The 23,697-nt window shown below is 41.3% G+C and overlaps 1 protein-coding gene across 3 annotated transcripts in view; it reads left to right on the forward strand.

The window, feature by feature from the left end:
• LOC112586211 (putative uncharacterized protein FLJ13197) overlaps nt 1-23,697 on the forward strand; it is a 129,685-nt gene that overhangs the window by 95,181 nt on the left and 10,807 nt on the right. For 2 of the 3 annotated variants that reach the window (XM_044945988.1, XR_006552280.1), the window contains one exon: nt 15,568-15,927. In XM_044945988.1, coding sequence (XP_044801923.1) covers nt 15,568-15,609 — 42 coding nt within the window. In that variant the 3' untranslated portion in view covers nt 15,610-15,927. Of the gene's footprint in view, nt 1-15,567; nt 15,928-20,244; nt 20,390-23,697 lie in introns of those variants that run through there. The other variant, XR_006552279.2, reaches the window with a different exon arrangement.

A 23,697-nucleotide genomic window follows, 5' to 3' on the forward strand; every position in this document is an offset into this window, starting at 1 on the left:
GAAAATGAAGCATTTGCACAATTTGAAAGTACGGTTAATCTTACAGGAAATCTATTTCCATATCTTTTGTCCACATGTGGCTATCATTGCTTTTAATCAAAACACTGAAGCATGAATCACCCTGAACAACAGCATATAAGACTGAGAACAAGATTTCAGAAGAAATCCCTTCATTTTATCAATGTGTCTACTTGGAAGCTGTAGGAGTTGGAGAGGAGGAGTTGATGGCTATATTGTTTTGTACATTGTTATGCTGAACAGTTATAGAGGGGGCAGGGAGAGGAGATTGATGATAACCTGGAAGAGCAAAGATGAAGGAAAAGAGCTGCTTAGGGCACAGTGCTTGTTCACTTCAGTTCAGTTGCTCAGTCCTGTCCAACTCTGCAACCCCATGGACTGCAGCACGCCAGGCCTCCCTGTCCATCACCAACTCCCAGAGTTTACTCAAACTCATGTTCATTGAGTCGGTGATGCCATCCAACCATCTCATCCTCTGTCATCCCCTTCTTCTCCCACCCCCAATCTTTCCCAGCATCAGGGTCTTTTCCAATGAGTCAGTTCTTCACATCAGGTGGGCAAAGTATTGGAGTTTCAGCTTCAACATCAGTCCTTCCAATGAATATTCAGGACTGATTTCCTTTAGGATTGACTGGTTTGATCTTGCAGTCCTAGGGACTCTCAAGAGTCTTCTCCAGCACCACAGTTCAAAAGCATCAATTCTTTGGTGCTCAGCTTTCTTTATAGTCCAACTCTCACATCCATACATGATTACTGGAAAAACCATAGCCTTGACTAGACAGACCTTTGCTGGCAAAGTAATGTCTCTGCTTTTTAATATGCTGTCTAGGTAGATCATAATTTTTCTTCCAAGGAGTAAGCGTCTTTTAATTTCATGACTGCAGTCACCATCTGCAGTGATTTTGGAGCCTCCCAAAATAAACTCAGACACTGTTTCCACTGTTTCTCCATGTATTTGCCATGAAGTGATGGGACCAGAAGCCATGATCTTAGTTTTCTGAATGTTGAGTTTTTAGCCAACTTTTTCACTCTCCTCTTTAGTTCTTCTTCACTTTCTGCCATAAAGGTGGTGTCATCTGCATATCTGAGCTTATTGATATTTCTCCCAGCAATCTTGATTCCAGCTTGTGCTTCATCCAGCCCAGTGTTTCTCATGATGTACTCTGCATATAAATTAAATAAGCTGGGTGACAATATACAGCCTTGACATACTCCTTTTCCTATTTGGAACCAGTCTGTTGTTCCATGTCCAGTTCTAACTGTTGCTTCCTGACCTGCATTCAGATTTCTCAAGAGGCAGATCAGGTGGTGTGGTATTCCCATCTCTTACAGAATTTTCCACAGTTTGTGGTAATCCACACAGTCAAAGGCTTTGGCATAGTCAATAAAGCAGAAATAGATGTTTTTCTGGAACTCTCTTGCTTTTTCAATGATCCAATGATGTTGGCAATTTGATCTCTGGTTCCTCTGCCTTTTCTAAAGCCAGCTTGAACATCAGGAAGTTCACGGTTCACGTATTGCTGAAGCCTGGCTTGGAGAATTTTGAGCATTACTTTACTGGGGAAGGAAATGGCAACCCACTCCAGTACTCTTGCCTGGAAAATCCCATGGGCGGAAGAGCCTGGTAGGCTACAGTCCATGGGGTCCCAAAGAGTCAGACATGACAGAGTGACTTCATTTTCACCTTTTCACTTTCACTTACTAGTGTGTGAGATGAGTACAGTTGTGAGGTAGTTTGAGCATTCTTTGGCATTACCTTTCTTTGGGATTGGAATGAAAACTGACCCTTTCTAGTCCTGTGGCCACTGCTGAGTTTTCCAAATTTGCTGACATATTGAGTGCAGCACTTTCACAGCATCATCTTTTAAGATTTGAAATAGCTCAACTGGAATTCTATCACCTCCACTAGCTTTGTTCATAGTGATGCTTTCTAAGGCCCACTTGACTTCACATTCCAGGACGTCTGGCTCTAAGTGAGTGATCACACCGTTGTGATTATCTGGGTTTTGAAGATCTTTTTTTGTATAGTTCTTCTGTGTATTCTTGCCACCTCTTCTTAATATCTTCTGCTTCTGTTAGGTCCATACCATTTCTATTCTTCATTGAGCCCATCTTTGCATGAAATGTTCCCTTGGTATCTCTAATTTTCTTGAAGAGATCTCAAGTCTTTCCCATTCTATTGTTTTCCTCAATTTTTTTGCACTGATCACTAAGGAAGGCTTTCTTCTCTCTCCTTGCTCTTCTTTGGAACTCTGCATTCAAATCTTTCCTTTTCTCCTTTGCTTTTCCCTTTTCCAGTGCTTGTTAGGAGTAGATAAAGTTGCCATAAGGAAGTTTGTTTTAGTTCTTTTAAGGTTTTAGAAAAGATTTTTAAGTTAATTTCATAGAATTTTATTACTGAGAAGAATTTTAGAACTTATTTGCCAGAACCTTTTCACTTTTTTTGGTCAGGTAGACAATTGAGCTGTCTCTCTCTCTCTCACTGATGCAATGGACATGAATTTGGGCAGAATCTGAGAGATGATGAGGGACAGGGAGGCCTGGCATGCTGCAGTCCATGGGGGCACAAAGAGTCGGACATGACTTGGCAACTGAACAACAATACGCAATTGAGGTATAGAGGGATCAGTAATTCCTCCAATGTCACAAGTTGAGTGTAAACCAAGTCGTGATCAGGTCTTTTGATTCCCCTTTTAGCTCACTATTGAATCCTGTACCTGATATGTTGCTGGTATTCTGCAAATATTTGATGAAGGAAAGAAAGAAAAAAAATGAATGAATGACTCTATCTCTCATCCCTTTGTTTTTGGACCATTTTGTACCCCAAATTAAGAACAAGTCAAAAGAGATTGTCTTCTGCTTTGTAGTTGGGCATGAAGATGGGGAAAGCAAAATTTCTAGTTCTGACACAAACACATCAGAAAAATGACCCCATTTCTTTTTTATTTTCCTCTTTCTCAAGGGAGGAATCATTCAGCAGAAATGTGTCTGCTGGGAGGGCCAGGTTCTGAAGTCAGCCATAGGATGAAAATTACAGATAAGCAAAACTTACCTTGAGGCTATCTTAGGGAGGTACCATGCTGGAGCCTGGTGGACTATTTCTCAGCCAGTTTTCCCTCTGTCTTTGGAGCAGACAGCTGTTCTCTAGATTGAGTATCAGTGAAGCAGTTAGCTTAAATTTTGGGGTCATATATATGAAAAATGTGTCTTTTAAGCAAAAGACTGCACAGGGAAGGGTCTGTAGGCATGGAAACAAACCTAGGGCAAGACATATATGCTGGTGGTCTGTCTCATGTTCACTCTGGGGCATATGCTTTTTAAGATTGATATTCTCTCTCTCTTTCTCTCGCATATAATCCAATATATATAAATTTAACGTATGTAAGATTTCACTCCACCATTATATCTAGTACACTGGAAAAGCTGAATTAAACACTGCCCCAGTGTCTAGAATTAAGATCCACATTAAAGGTATTTCTTTTATCTTGTAGAACATCTTAGATAAAGATGAGATGGCTAAACTCTAGAATTAGATAATTTTGCTGACTGTGCTATAAATTATTATTACTTTTTTTTTTTTTGCTGTGGAGGCTTAAAAAGGAATTTTTGGTATGGATATGCTTGGGAAAAGGAAAATATATTATATGATGACTGAATTCAGAGAAATTTAAATGCAAAAGGCAATCAGCTTCTGCCACTCTTGTCCTCTTCCCCCATCTCTGAAAAAAGCAAAACAAGATCCCTGGTTTGCTCAGACTCCCTCTTTAAGACTTGGTTCAGACATCCAAGCTTTCTATCTTCAATAGGCTGTTTGTTGCTTTTTATGCATCTCTCTCTCACTTCCTACTCATCTCTACTCCTAAATCTCCATTCCCATTCTTTTTTATGCTGCAGCTTCACCATGGACACAGACCATAGTATCAAGGAGGCTTTTGTGAGAATTTCTTAAACTTACTAAAAAGTAATCAACTCTTGCAGACATTACAAAGGAGGCCTTTGGACAGAGACACCTAGCTGCTTTCCTGGAACAATACCTGGGGAATTATTTTTTGGCTCCAAGAGGATAATATTTTAAGTTGTTATATATTTGCTGATCTTGGGGGGATGCTTGGAACCATCCAGGATGCACAGGCAGCTTGGGCTCTTGGCCCATTTGGCTCAGTCTAAATATTTGGAGGATGAATATTTGAAAATGCATTTAAACATTTAGAGCATTCTATTTGTTTTTCTAATGAGTTGCATTGTTAGTGCAATACGCTTCTGAAGCAGGATTCTGTCTGTGGGAGGCATGAACCTCCTGGACAAGCCCAGGCTCGAGTTTCATCTTAGGCCTTGGTGTGAAGCCAGAGATGTGCATGTCCATTGGTTAATGTCCACACCCATGAAGTGGGTTATTATTATAATCAGTCACCTTCAACGCCTGTGTTCTAAAGTCATGCTAAGGGTCTGACCCAACTCTGTACTGAAGCCAGGAATGGAACTTCTCACATACACACGCACAGACACATACAGACACACACATAGACACAGACACATACACACACATGCACACACACACACTTCATTTCTCAAACCATTTGCTGCAGTGTTTCCCTCCTTTTGTTAGTGCAGTAGCTTTGTAATTATTGCCAACTTTCTACTCTACACTGTGAGCATCTGTGGTCAGCTTTCCTCTCCCACCTACTAGAAGATATCTTTGGACTGGTATGTGCTTAGAGAATTTAAACTAATACAACTGCATTAGATTATGTAAAACATAATTAGGAAAGCAAATTTGCTGTAAAAGCAGCCTATGTGTTTATAGAACTTGGAACCAATTATAAGCAACTAGGGGGTTTTCCATGTTCTTTAGACCCACAGATATATCCAAGGACCTCAATTATATCAACTATTTGCCTATCTCAATCAAGTGATCTAGATAATTGCCAAATATCTACTTTGCTATGCTGTCGCATCCTAGACTCTCATTGTCTCGGTAGAATGGGAGTGAGTGTCAGCTTCACTTCTGAAATTTGAAGTAGAAAGGACTGGGGAGGCCTGGTGGGGTGGGGTAGCATGGGTGTGTACCAGGCCTGTAATTACCGTGGTAAGGTGTCTTAGACAACCAGATAATAACCCTCTCAATAGAATTGGGGACGCAGTAGCAACAGTAAAAATTATATTAAACTGGGCCCGATGCCCAGACTATCAGCCTCAGATAAACAAAGGGTAAGAGAAACATTTCAAGAGGGACTAGCTTGTGAATCAAGGAAGCTAAAACAGACCAGAGAGGTGCTCACTTGAGGAGCTTTTACCTCCTTGCAAAAGCTCTGCCCAAACTAATTAAAATGCCCAATCTAATTAGAAATCTAACCATAATCCCCCTGGTGGCCCCTCACTCCACCCCCTTCCATTGTCAAGATGCTAATAGGGTCGCCTGGTTGAAAAAATTATTGAACCGGTGACTATGTGAACACATACACATAATCCCCCGCCTACTGAGTTGGACCAAAGATGCTAGTGATTTGTACAGTGATGGTGTTGTCTCCCTCAGCAATGATGTATGACATGGATTAATGCAGAGCGGCCATCTGCTATTGAGGAGGGTGATAGAATCTGTTCCTCGGTGGCAGACGGCTCCACAGCGCCAGCCAGCTGGCTCAGGGTGGACAAAATTGGACCCGGTAAGTGATTTCCCAGCAACCCTCTGGGGAAGTAACTCCAGGGCCTTCCCCTTAGGTGCCTATATTTGTCCCCATTGGCTTCATGTGTTCATACACATCATAGAGCTGATACAACACAATCCACGTTGGAATGTGGAGAAGAGGAAAGAAGCACATGCCCTCCATGAAGGTTAAAAGTTGCTGGTCTAGAGCATGAGACGTGCCCTTGAGTTTCATGGTTGTTGTTCAGTTGCTCAGTCCCGTCTGACTCTTTGCGACCCCATGGACCACAGCACTCCAGGCTTCCCTGTCCTTCACTATCTTCCGGAGCTTGGTCAAACTCATGTCCATTGAGGCGGTGATGCCATCCAACCATCTAGTCCTCTGTTATCCCTTTCTCCTCCTGCCTTCAATCTTTCCCAGCATCAGGGTCTTTTCTAATGAGTTGGCTCTTGGCATCAGGTGGCCAAAGTATTGGAGCTTCAGCTTCAGTCCTTCCAATGAATGTTCAGGACTGATTTCCTTTAGGATTGACTGGTTTGATCTCATTGCAGTTCCATGGGACTCTCAAGAGTCTTCTCCAGCACCACAGTTCAAAGCATCAATTCTTTGGCACTCAGCCTTCCTTATGGTCCAACTTCTTTATGGACAAAAAGAGGAAAACTGATAAAGCATATGGCTCATGTTATCTGGGAAAAGAAAAATCAGTTTCTTAGAAGAAATAAACTTTTTCTTACTTTTTCACATTTGACTTCATAAAGAGGAGAAACTGAATTTCTCAGGGTGTTTATTACAAAAACGTCAAATTGATAAAGTGCTTGGCCTATTGACAGAGAAAGGGCCTGAACATGGGCCTCCAGTGACCAATGAAAAATAGGTAGCCCTCTGCAAGTCCCTAATAGGATCATGATTTTTACCTTTTGCTCTTTGTACATCTGTGTATTTTCTAAAATATCCACTGTGAACATGCATAATATTTTCTTTTTTTAAAAGCTTTTATGTATTTATTATTTACTTTTGACCATGCTGGGTCTTCATTGCCACGCGGGCTTTTCTCTACTTGGGGCAAGCTGGGGCAACTCTCTAGTTGCAGTGCATGGGTTTCTCTTCATGATGGCTTCTCTTGTTGCAGAGCATGAGCTCTAGGGCAAGCACACTCCAATAGTTGCAGCTCCCAGACTCTAGAGCACAGGCTCAATAGTTGTGGTATACAGGTTTAATTGCTCCACAGCATGTGGGATCTTTCTGGATTAGGGATCGAAATGGTGTCTCCTGCATTGGCAGGTGGATTCTTTACCACTGAGCCACCAGAGAAGCCCCTACAAGACATTTTCATGCAGATGGCCTGGTTTTGGGTCTGCTGGACCTGAGATCCATTCCTCACCCTTCCTTCCGGAGGTGTATTCAGGAGGCCTAACCCTTCAGACCGATGTTCTCAGGCCCCATGTCAGCTGGCTCCCAACTAGGTTTGGTCCATGAAGGCTCTGGTGGGAGTTTGGAGAACAGAAGGGAGGGAGAAGTCGAGGTATTTCTCTCTGTCTCTCTCTCTCTCTGTACTGGGTGATATCTCTGGCAGCTGCTACCTCTCTTCCTTGGCTCCAGCTCTCACAGGAAACCTGCCATAGTTCCCGCTTCCTCTGGGTAATTCCAGGCCCAGGGCTTGGGTAGCATCACCTCCTCCCTTTGTCCCTCCAGCCTGGGAGTGGCAGCGGCTTCCTGCCATGGTTAGTCTTTGGACTGTCTCACCGTCCCTTGTTTGGCTTTTAAGTTTCTTTCATCTCAGTGCATTAAACTTCCTCTGTTTTAAATATTCAGAGTGGTTTCTGTCTTCCTGGTTGGGTACTGACACAAAGAAACAAAAAGGTGTTTGAAACAAAAATGAATGGGGCAAAAGAATTTAGAGGACCATGAGTTGGGAAAATAACCAAGGAAGCAAAAGACAACAGATCATGGCAGCAGACACAGAGCCAAGTCCAGTCTTTGTATGCACTAGCTGGAAGGGACTTCCGGTCACGTAAGGGCCTTTTAAGGCACATTCACACACACAAATTAAAACTTCACTTTAGAGTTATCAACTCCTGAAGTGAAGGATAACAATATGTCTGTTTAGAGAAAAAACAACCCCACCCCAAACCCCCATAGGATTTAGAGTCCTAAGTCTTTCAAGTCCCATAGAATTCAAGTCCTGGCTTGTGGTGGACTCTGCAGCCTCCATTCCACCCTTCCTGAGTGGCATAGCAGCCATGGAATTTGGAGAGGACCGATCCAACCTCCAACTTCTGGGTTGTGGCCTTGATTAACATGGACACGGGTTCCTGTACTCCAGGCTTGAGCCAATCAGTACATGGCATTCCCCTGGCCACTGGTGCAGTAGAAACGAAGCCTGGGTCCCATGTTTGATGACTGGCGAGATAAAAGTCCTTTCTCCTTCTGGGTAGTGTTGTGGGCCCTGAAACTGTTCCAGCATTTGACTACTAAACTGACAAAGAACCTGAGAATAGAGCTGATGCAAAAAGAAGGATAAATTCAAGATAACCAAAGTAAAACAGCTGGATTTCTGATCAAACTGTTCCCAAAGCCCACTGTACCACTGAACTTTTTTTTTTTTTTTTAAACTTTACATAATTAGTTTTGCCAAATATCAAAATGAATCCGCCACAGGTATACATGTGTTCCCCATCCTGAACCCTCCTCCCTCCTCCCTCCCCATCCACTAAACTTTTCTATTACAGAGTTTCTATATTCTATTTACTGTTTGCTGCTGCTGCTAAGTTGCTTCAGTCGTGTCCGACTCTGTGCGACCCCATAGACGGCAGCCCACCAGGCTCCCCCTGTCCCTGGGATTCTCCAATCAAGAACACTGGAGTGGGTTGCCATTTCCTTTTCCAATGCATGAAAGTGAAAAGTGAAAGTGAAGTTGCTCAGTCGTGTCCGACTCTTCACGACCCCATGGACTGCAGCCTACCAGGCTCCTCCACCCATGGGATTTTCCAGACACGAGTACTGGAGTGGGGTGCCATTGCCTTCATTTTTATTTGTATTTTCTGTTACTTGCAACCAAAAACATGTGGTTCAGTGGTTAGGACTCTGCACTTTCACTGTTGAGGGCCTGGGTTAAATTCCTGGTTGCGGAATTAAGATCCCACAAGTCTCACAGTGCTCCTCCCTCCAAACAAAACAAAATAAAAACATGCTGGTTGAGACACAGAAATGTTGTTGGCTGTGTGGCCTTGGGCTAATCACCGAATCTTTCTGACATCACTTCCCTCATCTATAAAATGGAACTATCAAGACAATTTATCTTAAGGAATTTTTGTGAGGATCTAATGAGGTAATAAATGAGTAGGTGCTTTGTAAATTGCAAGCAGTTATTTGAATCTTATCACATATATAATTTATTTCAATTGTTAATGCAGTTCTATATCTCTCCTATATATAAAAAATCAATTTTATCAAGCATAAAGTTCTATAATACCCACCTCATTGCTGTATTGTGAATTTTCACCAAGATTAATCAGTAATAGCCATTATTTCACTCTGGTGGTGGTTTAGTCGCTAAGTTATGTATGACTATTGCAACCCCATGGACTGTAGCCCACAGGCTGGCTCCTCCATCCGTGGGATATCCCAGGTAAGAATACTGGAGTGGGTTGCCATTTCCTTTTCCAGGGGTCTTCCTGACCCAGGGATCAAACCCAGGTCTCCTGCATTGCAAGCAGATTCTTTGACTGAGCCACCAAGGATTTTACTCTGTGTAGTCCTACATAGCTTACTTATTTGAAGTCCTGGATGACCTATGTAAACTTGAAAGGATTTACCTCAAAACCCTCATGAGTGGACATGAGCTGAGTAAGCCCTCTGCGTGACCACGCATCACTCACTCGGAAAATGTGTGGTTTCATTGCTCCCCTGGAGCAGCTGTGAAAGTGGGTATGTGACATTCCTCTCACGGAGTGAAAGTTCAGGCACATCCAAAATGGACCAGCTGGTCAGTTCTGCCCTTGCATTTTCTTGGAGTTGGTGCCCTGAGGTTGTTTGGTAACCTGAGAGAATGGTTTAGGCTTGAACCTTTAAAAGGGCTGCAAAATTGAAAGCTTCCAGGGAAACAACACTTAGTGTTTAGATTTTTGTAATTACAATAGATTAAGAGTAATTAATTTATTAAGCCTAATTAGATAAGCTGTCTAACATTTAGGGCAATGAAAATAAAAGTGCAAAAGAAGTATATTTGTTTGTCTTCCAATAATGGTATATCTTGGGACAGAACTTGGGATGGTCTTGCAGGCTATGATGGATCAGGACAGACCCATAATGACTGGAAGTAAGAACTTGACCCACCTACCCTCAGGGTTGGGACAAGCCCAGAGAACAGGAATTGCAAGTTTAGACTTGATTTTTCTCACCAAGTACTGTGAATTCTACCTCCCAATTTGACCTCACGTCTCTCCCTTCTCTGTCTGCCTCGTAACTGAGCTGGGTCAAGAGCTCATTACGTGTCACCTGGGTTAATCTCCCTGCCCCCAGATTCAAACCCCTCAAGTTGCCCTCAACTCACCTCTATTCATCCTCCACCCTGCTATAGGAGTCATCTTTTAAAATTATACTATGTTGCCCCACCCCCTTCTTCCCTTAAAGCTTTTCACTGGCTCCCTATGGGCTGATCCTATAAAGCCCAGAGCCCTTAGCATGTCAAGGAATTGTGTGGGATCTGACTTCTCTTAACAATCAATCTAGCTGCTTTCCTTCCTACCTCCCTTTCCACTCCCCCCACCCCCCTCTCCCACCACCAAGTTCCTTCCTAACTGAATCAGAGACCTGGGACAGCTCTTCAAGGCTGTGGTTATCAGGATTTGGCGGTCGTAAAAATTACTTGATCCTGTTTAAAATACAAATTCCTGGGCCATATCCTCACATGATTATGATCCAAGGGGCCTCCTCTAGGAATGTGAACTTTCATACGAACTTTGGTAAAGTCAGGTGCAGCTGGGAAGACTTGAAAGTCCAGGCTCAGCTGGGAATGTTGATTGAACACCTACCTGTGGCCCCTGGTGCGGCTGGATTCTGAGAGGGACCATCTGGAGATGGAGCTCTGGAGAGTAAGTGCTGTCAGAGGACCAGGCAGAAGCAAGGAGACCTCCCTATCTATAACCTGCCTTTAGAGGCAGGCAGCATCTGCCAACTACCCTTCCAGTGAGTGGCTAAGGCCAGCACCAAGCCTAGAGAAGTGAATGTACACTTCACCTCTTATAGGCAAGCTCACCTAAATGCATTTCTGGAAAATGCAATTTGCCACAACTGACTATTAGATGGTATTAATAAATGATTGTCATTTTTTTTTCTTGTCCTGTTTTCATGGATTTTTTTTGAAGTGCTTATTGAATTTGTTACAATATTGTTTCTGTTTTTTATGTTTTGGTCTTTTGGCCACAAGGCATGTGGCTTCTCAGCTCCCCAACAAGGGATTGAACCTGTACCTCCTGCATTGGAAGGTGAACTCTTAACCGCTGACTTCCAGGGAAGTCCCTTGGATTTATTTTTTAAAAAGTCCTTGATATATTAGAGAGTCATGCTAAGTATTTATGAGTGAGATGATATACTTGATATTTGCTTTAAAATCCTACAAAAAACTACCTGCAATCATAATTACTCGTGTTTACACAGTTGTTGTTGTTTAGCCACTAAGTCATGTCTGACAGTTCTTGCAACTCCATGGACTATAGACTGCCAGGCTGCTCTGCCCATGGGATTTTTCCAGGTAAGAACAACTGGAGTGGGTTGCCATTTCCTTCTCCAGGGGATCTTCCTGACCCAGGGATTGAACACACATCTCCTGTATCAGCAGGCAGATTCTTTACCACTGAGCTACTAGGGCAAGTCTTGTTTACATAGTATCATAACTTAAATGTGTGGTAACTTATAATTTCTGAACATTTACATTTAGAGCATTTTCAACTTTTTGATATTAAGCTTATTGACTGGGATAAATATCTTTGTTTCAATATTTAGTCTCAATTTTATTTCCTTAAGGCTTCCCTGGTGGCTCAGAAGTTAAAGCTTCTGCCTGCAATGCGGGAGACCTGGGTTCAATCCCTGGGTCGGGAAGATCCCCTGGAGAAGGAAATGGCAACCCACGCCAGTGTTCTTGCCTGGAGAATCCCATGGACGGAGGGGCCTGGTGGGCTACAGTCCATAGGGTCGCAAAGAATCGGACGCGACTGAGCGACTTAACTTTCAACTTTAACTTTATTTCCTTAGTGTAGACTCTAAAGCTACACATGGTATTATAGTGAAAGAACATGACCTATAAAATGACTCTTGATATATTGCCAGATTTATTTTCAAAGAGTTTCTGTTCACTTATGGTTTTCCTCCTCATCCCCAGAATGTAGGAGTATCAAGTCTTAGGTGATATCTCAATCTCTCATGCTCGCCTATTATCGTTCCAAATGAACTTCAGAATAATCTAACTAAGTGAAAAGAAAGAGGAAGAGGGAGGGAGAAGAAGGAAAGAAAAAGAAAGCTGGGAGAATTCCTATTAGGATTTTCATTGGGTTAAAAAAATCCTGTGGTGCTTAAAAATCTCATACATAATGCATGAATACATACCTCCTTAAGAAATCAAATCATAATATGGAGAGGTAAACATTCATTTCTATTTACCTCCCCTCTCTCTATTGCTTTTCCCTCCAGAGATACAATTTTTAATGCCTATCATACCAGGCTTAAAAAATCCTTATGATTTTATATTTATATATGCAGACACATATACTTATTGTTAGATCGATTTTTTGTTTCTTGCTTCTATTTTATTCATACTATCTCTATTCCTCTAATAATTATTCTTAAAAACCTAGTACATTTATTTATACATTTTATTCATTCAATGTCTAAAGTTAAACCATAGTTTTGTCCTTGCCAAATAATAAGACAAATGTCATAGGAAGTTCTTACTTCTCCCTTCTCTCCATTTCCTACCATAAGGAAATCATCTGGGGTTTTAATTCCAGATTTCATTAATTTATTTACATTGTATATCAGAACTATTTATACTTAAGTACCCATCTTTCTACATAAGGTTTTTTAAAAATATATATACGTATATATATATTTATTGGCTGCTCTGGGTCTTAGTTGTGGGATCTTAAATTGTGGCATGTGGGATGTAGTTCCCCGATCAGGAGTTGAACCTGGGTTCCCTGAATCAGGAGCTCCAAGTCTTAGCCACTGGACCGACCACCAGGGAAGTTCCTACACAAGGGTTTTTTGTGCCCCATTTTTTTTTTTTTCCTTACAAGTTTTCATTTGTCTGAAATATATTCTCAAGTAATTCTTTCAGAAAGGAGCTGAACATGTTATACTTTCATGTTCAAGAAAATCTGTTTTTTCCCCTCCATTTGAATGCTGGCTGATGGGGTATATAATTTTAGATTAAAATTCTTTTGTCTGAGAATTTTGAGGATTTTCTCTATTTTTTTCCATCATCCAGTGTTGTTGACAAGAAGGCTATTACCAATCAATTTTTTTATGGTTGTTGCTTAAAACAAGTGATTGCCCCTCTCTGTCATCTTTCCAGCTTTATTTTCATGGTGTAAAGCATGGATCTCAAAGTGAGTGCCTCCTTACATCTCTGCCCTTGGCCCACCACCGAAGCCAGGCACCGCACATATGTTCTCTAGAAATAATAGAAAACAAGGTAGACTCGGTCTCTGTCTGCATGGAGAATATATTTGAGGGTTGGGGTTATGGAAAACAAGACTGTAAACAAATGCATAAACAAAGTAATTGATGTGAAAAGAAGGAAAGGAATATGTTGTTATAAATGAGAACAATGGATTGGGTGTATAGCTTCTTAAGATGAAGGAACATTTAGGAACACATAGAATTAAAAAACAACAACAACTGTATTTGATGGGTCTCTTTAATTCGAAGACTCGTGATTCACTTCAGCTCTGGGAATTCTCATTTTTGTTCAAAAAACTTCCAGTTTTGCTACCATAGGGATTTATTTGATTTAGAACTTTTGCGGGGGCGGGGGAGGCAACTTTAAAAGAATATTTATTTGGCCGTGCAGAGTCTTAGTTACAGCATGTGAGATCTTTTAATTGTGGCATGAGGGATCCTGTTCTCTGACCAGGGATTGAGCCCAGGCCCCCTGCATTGGATGTGTGGAGTCTTAGCCACTGGACCACTGGGAAAATGAAAGTGTAAGCCACTCAGTTGTGTCTGACTTTTTGCGACCCCATGGACTATGCAGTTCATGGAATTCTCCAGGCCAGAATACTGGAGTGGGTAGCTGTTCCCTTCTCTAAGGGCTCTTCCCATCGCAGGGATAGAACCTAGGTCTCCCACACTGCAGGCGGATTCTTTACCAGCTGAGCCACTAGGGAAGCCTGGCCACTGGGAAGTCCCTGTTCAGTGCAGTTGGCTGTCCTTCCTTTGGTCTACAATGGCATATCTATTAGGATTTTTCATTATACCCTCTGTCTCATGTTCTCTTTTCGTCTTCAACCTTTTGTTTTGCCATGCTACACTTTGGCCATTTTATTCTTATGTATCTTTTAGTCCACTAATTCTTTACTGCTTTGTTTAATCTGCTGTTAAACTTGTTTTAAGAACGAAAGTCCTTAATTTTGGCCATTGTATTTTCAGTTCTAGAGTTTCTATTTGATCACTTTTCAAAGCTGTAGTGTCACTTTTATAATTTACGCATCTTTGCCAACATTTTAAAGCTTATCCTTTATCTCCTTGAACATAGTAAGCATTGGTGTTTCAGAATCTACGCCATATCTACTAGAACGTGGAGCATCTCTGGGTCTGTTTCTGTTGTCTGTTATTTCCGTTGGTTCTCACTCGTCGTGTTTTGTCTTTTTTGTGTGTCTAGTTATTCTTAATTGTGTCCCAAACATCTTATTCTAAAAACTTGTAGAAATAATTTGAGAACTGAGATATTTTCTTTTTACCAGAAGACAAGTTTTATTTTTGTATCACGTGAATGTATTAGCAGTCTGGGATCACCTTAATCCAAGTATGCATTGACTGATATTTTTTAGCCTCTGGATGTTGTAAATCTGAGCTGCAGTCAGGGTGGTGGCTGATTTGCTTCCAGTTTACCTTTACACTCAGTGTGCAGGTCTTCAGGGTCCCACTTCAAAGTACTGGGAGAGCATACATTTTATCAGAGAACTGAGCTGACTTTGTTTTCTGACTTGTTATTTCTTGTCCCTGAGAGGCTGTCAGCAGTGGCTGTGTCTTTCCAGCCTTTTCTTCCAGACTGGCGCATGTCCCCTCCATAAAAGCGATTTGAGTGGCAGAATCACTTTCCTGGCTTCATTTCTTTTCCCAGATCTTGTTTCTTAAAGTAGAAGTCTTTCTCTGGTAAACTGAAAGACAGTTTTCCTGGATGAAAGGAGAATAAATTCTCCCTATGTAACCTCTCTATGAAATGAGAACTCCTCTTGCATTGTAAGCAAAGGCTTCCAAACCAGGTAATTAAGAGAATCACTAGAGGAACTTTTAAAATGGCCCAACTCTGGGATGTGTATATGTCACTGAGTGAAGACTTTCTCAGGATTTGTGACCACAAATGATTTTAAGGTAATTTACAGATCCCTAATATCCATAGATACCTTTCCCTTAGAAGCCACCTGTGCTTAGATACTCTCTTTTCCAGAGCCCTTTTCCTATTAACAGCTACCTGGGTGGACATTGAAACCAATCAGAGTTCTCAGTCCTCCTGGTATTCATAGTTTTTATCTGCCCATGAAACGGAATCAAGGTAAATCAGAATCCTACCTGGGATTTCTTTTTAAGGGCCATCAGAAAAGATTTGTACCTTCTGGACTGTGATTACTGAGGTGGGGTGGATGTGAGTCTGGCATTGCTAGTGGTTATTTTTCTTTCTCTACAGAAAGTCTGTTTAAGAAAAGAAGAAAGGAAGAGAGAGAAATAGACTGCTGACTACATGATGAAGCTTCTACATCTTGTGCTGGATACCAGTTGCATCCCTGGACTCTGTAGTTAACAGACAATACATCCCATTTCTTCTGCTTCAGCTAGTGTGAGTTGGGCTTGTATCACTGGCAAACAATGAATGCTCTGTCTCTCCATTCCAAGGAGACTGGTGTGAATAGGCAGGTTGCCAAGACAAGAATTTGGATCCAGGGAAAGAAGGCAGGTACTTAGCTATGATACCTGGAACATCTGGGATAGGACCCGAAGCACAAGATTGAACTGGGAGGATATAAAATAAAGTCAGTGCATAGATCCATCATCTCTGTCCTGTACTCATAAAAGACATCACTAACTGATCACAGCATTCTTTATACCAAGTCAGGACGTCATTGCAATCCTACTTTTAATACTGAGCATCAGGCAATGACTATTACTGATTTGAATTTAATGCCTGGAGACTGAGATTTATTTGTCCAAGAACTAGGCTTGAGCTTGGAGATTAACCTAATTTTAGTTGGGGTTTCTTTCTTGTGGATACTTTCAGAGTATGCCTGGTCAAGTATTATTATTATTAAAAATACTATGAATATGTATGATTATAAATTATTGAGCTTTCTTTTTATATATTTTAAATATTCTACATGAAACTATAAATCTGGGCTTTCCTGATAGCTCAGATGATAAAGAATCTGCCTGCAATGCAGGAAACCAGGGTTCAGTCTCTGGGTTGAGAAGACCCCCTGGAGAAGGGAATGGCAATCCACTCCAATATTCTTGCCTGGAGAATACCGTGTTTACAGCAGTGGGTGGGCTACAGTCTGTGGGGTCATAAAGAGTCGGACACAACTGAGTGACTAACACACACAGAACTATAAGTCTGGTTCCTGGATCCATGTCTTCCCACTGGTATCTTTGTTTCTTTTAGTTGTTCTAGAGAAATGATATTTTCAGTTGGTTTTGAAAGTTGTCAAGCACTGCTGGTTTTGGAATTGTCTCTGTTCTTTACAGAGAAAGCCCAGGAGATCTTGAAGTGGACACAATGGTACATCACTTGGCAGTTACAGATTTTCTTCCTGCTGTGACATAATGCTTCCTTTTGCTAACCATCTTAATTTCCTGCCCTTATCAACTTGAAAATCAATGATACGTTTCTATTATGTGGGTTTTCATTGAATCTTTTATGTTTAAATTCAACCATTTCTCCATAACCAAGCAAACACGATGTCCTACTCAACGGATTCAATTGCAATTGCTAACTGTGGTGATGGAGAAGACTCTTGAGAGTTCCTTGGACAGCAAGGAGATCAAATCAGTCAATCGTAAAGGATATCAACCCAGAATATTCACTGGAAGAACTGATGATGGAGCTGAAGTTCCAGTACTTTGGCCACCTGATGGGAACAGCCAACTCATGGGAAAAGACCCTGATGCTGGAAAAGATGGAGAGCAAGAGGAGAAGGGGCAACAGAGGATGAGATGCTTGAATAGCATTACTGATTCAATGGAGTTTGAGCAAACTCCAGGAGATAGTGAAGGACCGGGAAACCTAGTGTGCTCCAGCTCATAGGGTCCCAAAGAGTTGGACTTGACAGCCACTGAACAGCAACAAGAGCATTTGTAACAGAGTTCCATGGGCTTTAGCAAAAAGTCAATACAGCCAAATATCACTCAAGTCTCTACTATTTCTAACCCTTCTTAAAATTTATTTAATATTGCAGAAGAAATGTCAACTGTGTTATTGTAGGAATAGTAGCTTTTTTGTCTCTGGATTACAACTTACTGATAGATGAAATTTAAGATGACTTAGGACAAAATATAAAAAATCATCCAATACTTAAAAAAAAGTGAGTACATCAAAAAGATCCACATAAAATGTTCAATGACCATGTTGAAAGTGCATTCACTTTGGCTAATTATAGTAGTTACTATGACTCATTATCATCAACCTCAGCTTTAATAGCTAACATTTATTTAGCATTTACTTTTGCTAGACACTCTACCAAGTGCTTTACTTGAATTATTATATTTAATTCTCACATAAGAAGGATATACTTTTATTCTGTGCTTGAGATATGGAGAGATTTGGGAACTTACCCAGTGTTACAAATGTTAATTAATATACGTGAACGTGAAGTCTCTCAGTCATGTCCGACTCTTTGTGACCCCATGGACTGTAGCCTACCAGGCTCCTCTGTCCATGAGATTTTCCAGGCAATAGTACTGGAGTGGATTGCCATTTCCTTCTCCAAGGGATCTTCCCAACTCAGGGATTGAACCTGGGTCTCCTGCATCGTAGACAGATGTTTTACTGTCTGAGCCACCAGGGAAGTCCAAATTAATATACAACTGCATTCAAACCTAGATTTGTATGAGTGTGGAGCCTATGAATAAAATGTGACTATGAAGACTTGCATATATATTCTTTAGGATCAGACACAAGGCATAGAAAAACTCAAAATGACAGCAGGTTAGTTTATCCATTTCCCTTGTGTTTAAGGAGTCTGGAGAAAGTCCAGACCTGGTAAGGCATTCCATGGTGTATGGGACTTAAGCTTATCTTGTTGCTCTGCCAATGTGTGTCTTCTATTCCTGAAATCACCTTATGGATCAAAATGGCTGCTGGAGCACCCGTCATCATATCTGCATTCTAGAAAGTAGGAATTCACACATGAATTGTATTTCATGTTTTTGCTTTGAAGTTAGTCATAGGGTCACACCTAGCTTCAAGGAAGTCTAGGAAATATAGTCTCCATCCTGGGCAGCCATGTGTCCAGCTAGAAGTCAGGAAGAAGAAAGAATAAATATGGAGAGTAGCTTAAATAACAGTTTTTATAACATCATATTTTCAGCTGCTTTCTCATAATTCATGTGAATACAGTAATTTTATATTTTTGCATTCAATACTATTCAGATTATTTTTAAAAATCAAGAACTTTGTTAAACTTTTGCTTATTATCATACATTCAGACATGTCACAAAACAAATTAAAATTCTGAATTTAACATGACATGAAGCAAAAGCTTGACATTATCATTTGTCTACTGCACAGGAGTCAGTGTTGCCTTGAATACTAACATGAGAAGGGGCTCTGTTATTGAGAAATATATATATAAATATATTTAATTTTATATTGAAGTATAGTTGATTTACAATGTGTTAGTTTCTGGTGTACAGCAAAGTAATCCAGTTGTATATACATGTATATATGAATACATATGTATATATATTCATATTCTTTTCCATAATGTTTTATTACAGGATATTAAATATAGTTCCCTGTGCTATATAGTAGAACCTTACTGTTTATCTATTTTATATACAGTAGTTTGTATCTGCTAATCCCAAACTCCTTATTTATTCCTCCCCCACCCTCTTTCCTCTTTGGTAACCATAAGTTCGTTTTCTATGTTTGTGAGTATGTTTCTATTTCACAAATAAGTTCATTTGCGTTATATTTTAGATTCCACATATAAGTGCTATCATATGGCATTTGTCTTTCTCTTTCTTATTTCATTTAAAGTGATAATGTCTAGGTCCATCCATGTTGCTGGAATGGCATTATTTCATTCTTTTATTTGGCTGAGTAGTACTCCATTGTGTATATATACTACATCTTCTTTATCCATTCATCTGTCAATGGACATTTAGGTTGCTTCCATGTCTTGGCTATTGTAAATAAAGCTGCTAAGAACATTGAAGTGCATGTATCTTTTTGAATTAGAGTTTTGTCTGAATATATGCACAGGAGTGGGATTGCTGGATCATATTGCAACTCTAATTTTAGTTTTTAAGGAACCTCCATACTATTCGCCATAGAGAACATGCATTCCTACCATAGTGCCAACAGTGTAGGAGGGTTCCCTTTTCTACAATGGAATATTTTAACCAGCATTCTTTCATGCTCTGTCTGTAATTTTTTTTTTTTCCTGCTTAACCATCACTAAAAGCCATGAGAGAGAAAAATTTCCTAGTTGTTCACTCTTTCCTTTATACTGTGCCAAAATCTGAGCTGGAAAGTGTATTACTTTAAACATTCATTCATTCAATAAAAAATTCCAGGGACTTTGCTGGGTGTTTCACTAGTAGCAGTAATACTAATATAATTCTGTGCTCTTGTTTACTTGTCAAAGGTTTTACACTCCTGCCATCTGCTTTGATCCATGTATATGGGAATATAAATGTCATAATCAGAGAAGTCCTGGAGCAATGATCGAACATTTTTTTCACTTACTTATTAAGCTCTCACTAGTCTTAGAACTGCTTAGACACAGAGAGAAGAGATCCAATCGATGATGACTCTTCCCACTGCTGAGTTCAGAACTAATTCAGAGACAAAATAAAGGAGTAGGGCAGACAAGGATGAAATGCATCTTTATGACTGATAAAGTTTATGTTAGGATGGGCCTAGGTTTGTGACACAGGACCCTCAAGCTCAGTGGGCTTCATACATAGTCTCAGGCAATGCTAGTGATCAGTATGGGGCTTGACCTTGTAAAACCTGTGGGATGAAGGAACCAGCCAATAGACTGGACTGAGATTTTCTCTGTGTCCTAGAAGAAGGCTGAGGTTATACCAGTGGAGTGGAGACATCAAGAGTGAGCAATGTTTCCCTCATCTGTCTCTACCCCCACAGAGATCAACCTAGAACCATCTGGAAGCACCCCATCATCTACAGAGGAACTGTTTCCTGTCTCTCCAGCTTTTCCCTTCACCATCCTCCAGCTCCTCTGATGGAGGCAGAGGTTTCCTAGAGGTTGAGGTCCTCTTTTCGCCTCCAGGTACATCAACTGTGTATCTCTCAGTTGGTTCACTGTCTCTATTGGCTGGCTGACCAGTCTCCTTCTACCATCTTTCTCCCTGATCCTCTTTCATTGAGAGGCGGTCATGTGACATTTTCAGTTTGGGATACTGAGGTGCAAGTGTAAGTTCTTGGGGGAGGCTGCCATTCCCAACCTACAGGGCAGAACCTTTCTAAAGGAGAAACTTTTGTGAGGGTGGGCCCTTCATTGTTCTTTTATTTTCATGCCTGGAATGTGAAGATGAGGTCCAGAGGAACAATGAGAAAGCACTTCATAAAAGAATGAGAAAAGGCCCCGTGTTAAGAACGTGGAGCAGAGCTGGAAAGTGCTTGGATCCCTGATGACACTGTGAAGTGCCTTTATGAGATCTGGACCAGTTACCTCAGAGATCCCCAAATGAGACACACTGCGTACTATGGTCTGAATGTCCGTGTCCCCACCAAAGTCATATGTGGAATCCTAACCCCTCAAAGTGAAAGCAAAAGTGTTAGTCACTCAGTCCTGTCTGACTCTTTGCAACCCCGTGGACTGCAGCCTGCCAGGCTCCTCTGTCCCTGGGATTTTCCAGGCAAGACTACTGGAGTAGGTTGCTATTTCCTTCTCCAGGAGATCTTCCTGAACCAGGGATCGAATTCGAGTCTCCTGCATTGCAGGCAGACTCTTTGCCGTGTGAGCCATCAGGGAAGCCCAGTTCTCCGGGGTGATGGTACTAAGAGATTGGGAGGTGATTGGGTCATGAGGGCAGAACCCTCATGAATAGGATTAGTGCCCTTATAAAAGAGGCCCAGAGAGTTCTCTTGCCCCTTCCACCATGTGGACATAGCAAAAGGGACAGTCATCTATCAACTAGGAAGCTTGTTGTCATCAGACACTCTGAATCTTGGACTTTCTAGCCTTCAGAACTATGAGAACTAAATTTCTATTGTTTCGAAGCCACTAAGTCCATGGTATTTTGCTATAGCATCCCACATGAACTAAGACATTGTATATCAGAGCCATAAAAATCCTGAATTTTGCTTATCAGAAGCTATACTTAATTTATAAAATATTCTTTTGGAGATAGGTATTTGACTGGATGTGTTCTGATGTTGAAGGCAAATATATGCTTTTGAAGTTAAATATTCATTAACTTTATTCTTTGAAGCATGTGTTTATACAAGCTGGTATAGCAGATGGGGATGGGGATGCATAGGTTGGAGACCGAGAACAATGAAGAACGGACCTCTACATCCAGCATCTAAATACCCTTAATGTCCAAGCCAGATGGGAACCTGGGGAGCTTCTAGTCTAGAGATCTCAGACTGTTTCACCAGGTCCTTGGACTTCCTGGAGGTGCTTCCAGGGCCGTCTTGAGGGGATGATAGGAAGTAGAGTAGACAGGCTCTAGCCTTCACCCTGGTTTAACCAGACATCTCTACATTTATCTGTGCTCTACACTGGGATTCCTTGTAAAATTCATTCAGGAGGAAAAGGTGGAGAAGGTTTAGGTTGTTAAATTCAGCTTAAAGTTACTTGTTTAGTCAAAATTAAGTTTAAAAACAAACATGTTTCCTAACATCCTTATTTTATAAATAAGGAAGCTGACACCCAGCGAAGTTCAAATGATTTGATCAAGTGGCAGACTACAACTGAGTTCCTCAATATCCTCCCTTCCTGTTAACAGTATATTGCTATTCTGAATTAATGCTCAATTTCTACAGATTGTGCAAAAGAGAATTTCCTCCAAAGGTTCATCTCTGCAGGAGTGGATTTCCTTGGGACAGCTCCACGTACAGGAACCTCACATTAGGAAAGTCTTAGCATTGTAAACCCCAGTCATCAAAAGGAAGGATGCAGCCTGAAAATTCCAGATGTAGATGGGCTTCAGATTTGGTTTGATCAGAGCTCTCATCCTGTAATCTTCCATGGGCTAACTCAGTCTGATTCCCCACATGACAGATGTCTGAAGGGACAAGCATAAGCAAATCCCAACCTTTGCTCTGGACCATCTATGAACCAATAACTGCAGCAAGCTGTCTTGGTTGCTCAGGACAATTACCTTGCATTGTTGGTGTCTGCCTAATGCTTGTGCAGGCATTGATCTTGCCTGTGCTTATTACAGTTTACAAGTATCTCTTTAACTCAACGATCTTACATGATCTAGTGATCAATTTCCTTATTTCGCTCCATTCTTCCTTTTCTGCTAAAGCATCACCTGCGGTGTTTTCTTCTTAGTACCTCATGATTCAGAGCCCCACATTGTGTCCCTTTAGTGCCAGCTTCGTTTTTAACATTGTCCAACCTGAAAATCGAGGTGGGATTGCTCAGCTTTTGCAACTTTCACCATTCAAGTGATCTGGAGAGTGGTCTATTCATCTTCCCTAATTGATGCTGGTGAGTTTGTATTCCCTGTGCACCATTTCACGAGTATCCTCTCCATGGAGATGACTGTGGCGTGTGAGAAACACAGCAAGCATCGTGGTGAGCTGAGGTTGCTCAGGGACACTCATATCACCAGATCTCTCTGACTTCAAACACTGTGTTTTCAAACCCCCTTCCCCACTTCCCCAGCCATGAGTAGGGACTTGGGATTGGGGCTGTGGGATATGTCCCAGACTCTGAACTGTCAGGACATCCCTGCACTTTCTATCTTGTCTGGATTAGCAGCTAATCCATTAAATCAAAATGACCTGAGTCTTTGTTCCTAAGGATAATGAAAAAGGATGAACCTGGCTTGAGGAAGAGGAACCTTAAAGCATGAGTGAGGGGTGATGAGGGAGGTTGGCTAGGAGAAAGGGATGAGAGTAAGGCTCCACCAGAGGATTTGGGAATGGAAGACCTGGGTTCTTGACAGAGTTCTTGGTTCTGAGGGTATGTAATGGGAGGATAAAAGAGACAGTTGGGGGCTTTGGGGAAACTTTGAGGAATATTTTAGTCAAAACACCACCCAGTTATAATTTCATTTGCAAGAGGTTTAACTTCCCAGGTGACGCTAGTGGTCAAGAACATGCCTGCCAATGTAGGGGACATAAGAGGTAAGGGTTCGATCCCTGGGTTGGGAAGATCCCCTGGAGTAGGAAATGGAATCCACCCCAGCATTCTTGCCTGGAGAATCCCATGGACAGAAGAGACTGGCAGGCTACAGTCCATGGTGTCACAGAGGAGGACACGACTGAAGCAACTTAGCATGCGTGCAAGAACTAAACAAATACACCGAAAGAAAAAGATCCCATAAAAGCAACCATTTTTTTTTAGCAGTGTCTATGTAACTGTACACTGTATTTTCTGACTGCTACTGCTACTGCTAA

Source organism: Bubalus bubalis, chromosome 7, assembly GCF_019923935.1.
Source record: "Bubalus bubalis isolate 160015118507 breed Murrah chromosome 7, NDDB_SH_1, whole genome shotgun sequence".
In the NCBI taxonomy this organism is placed as follows: Eukaryota; Metazoa; Chordata; class Mammalia; order Artiodactyla; family Bovidae; genus Bubalus; species Bubalus bubalis.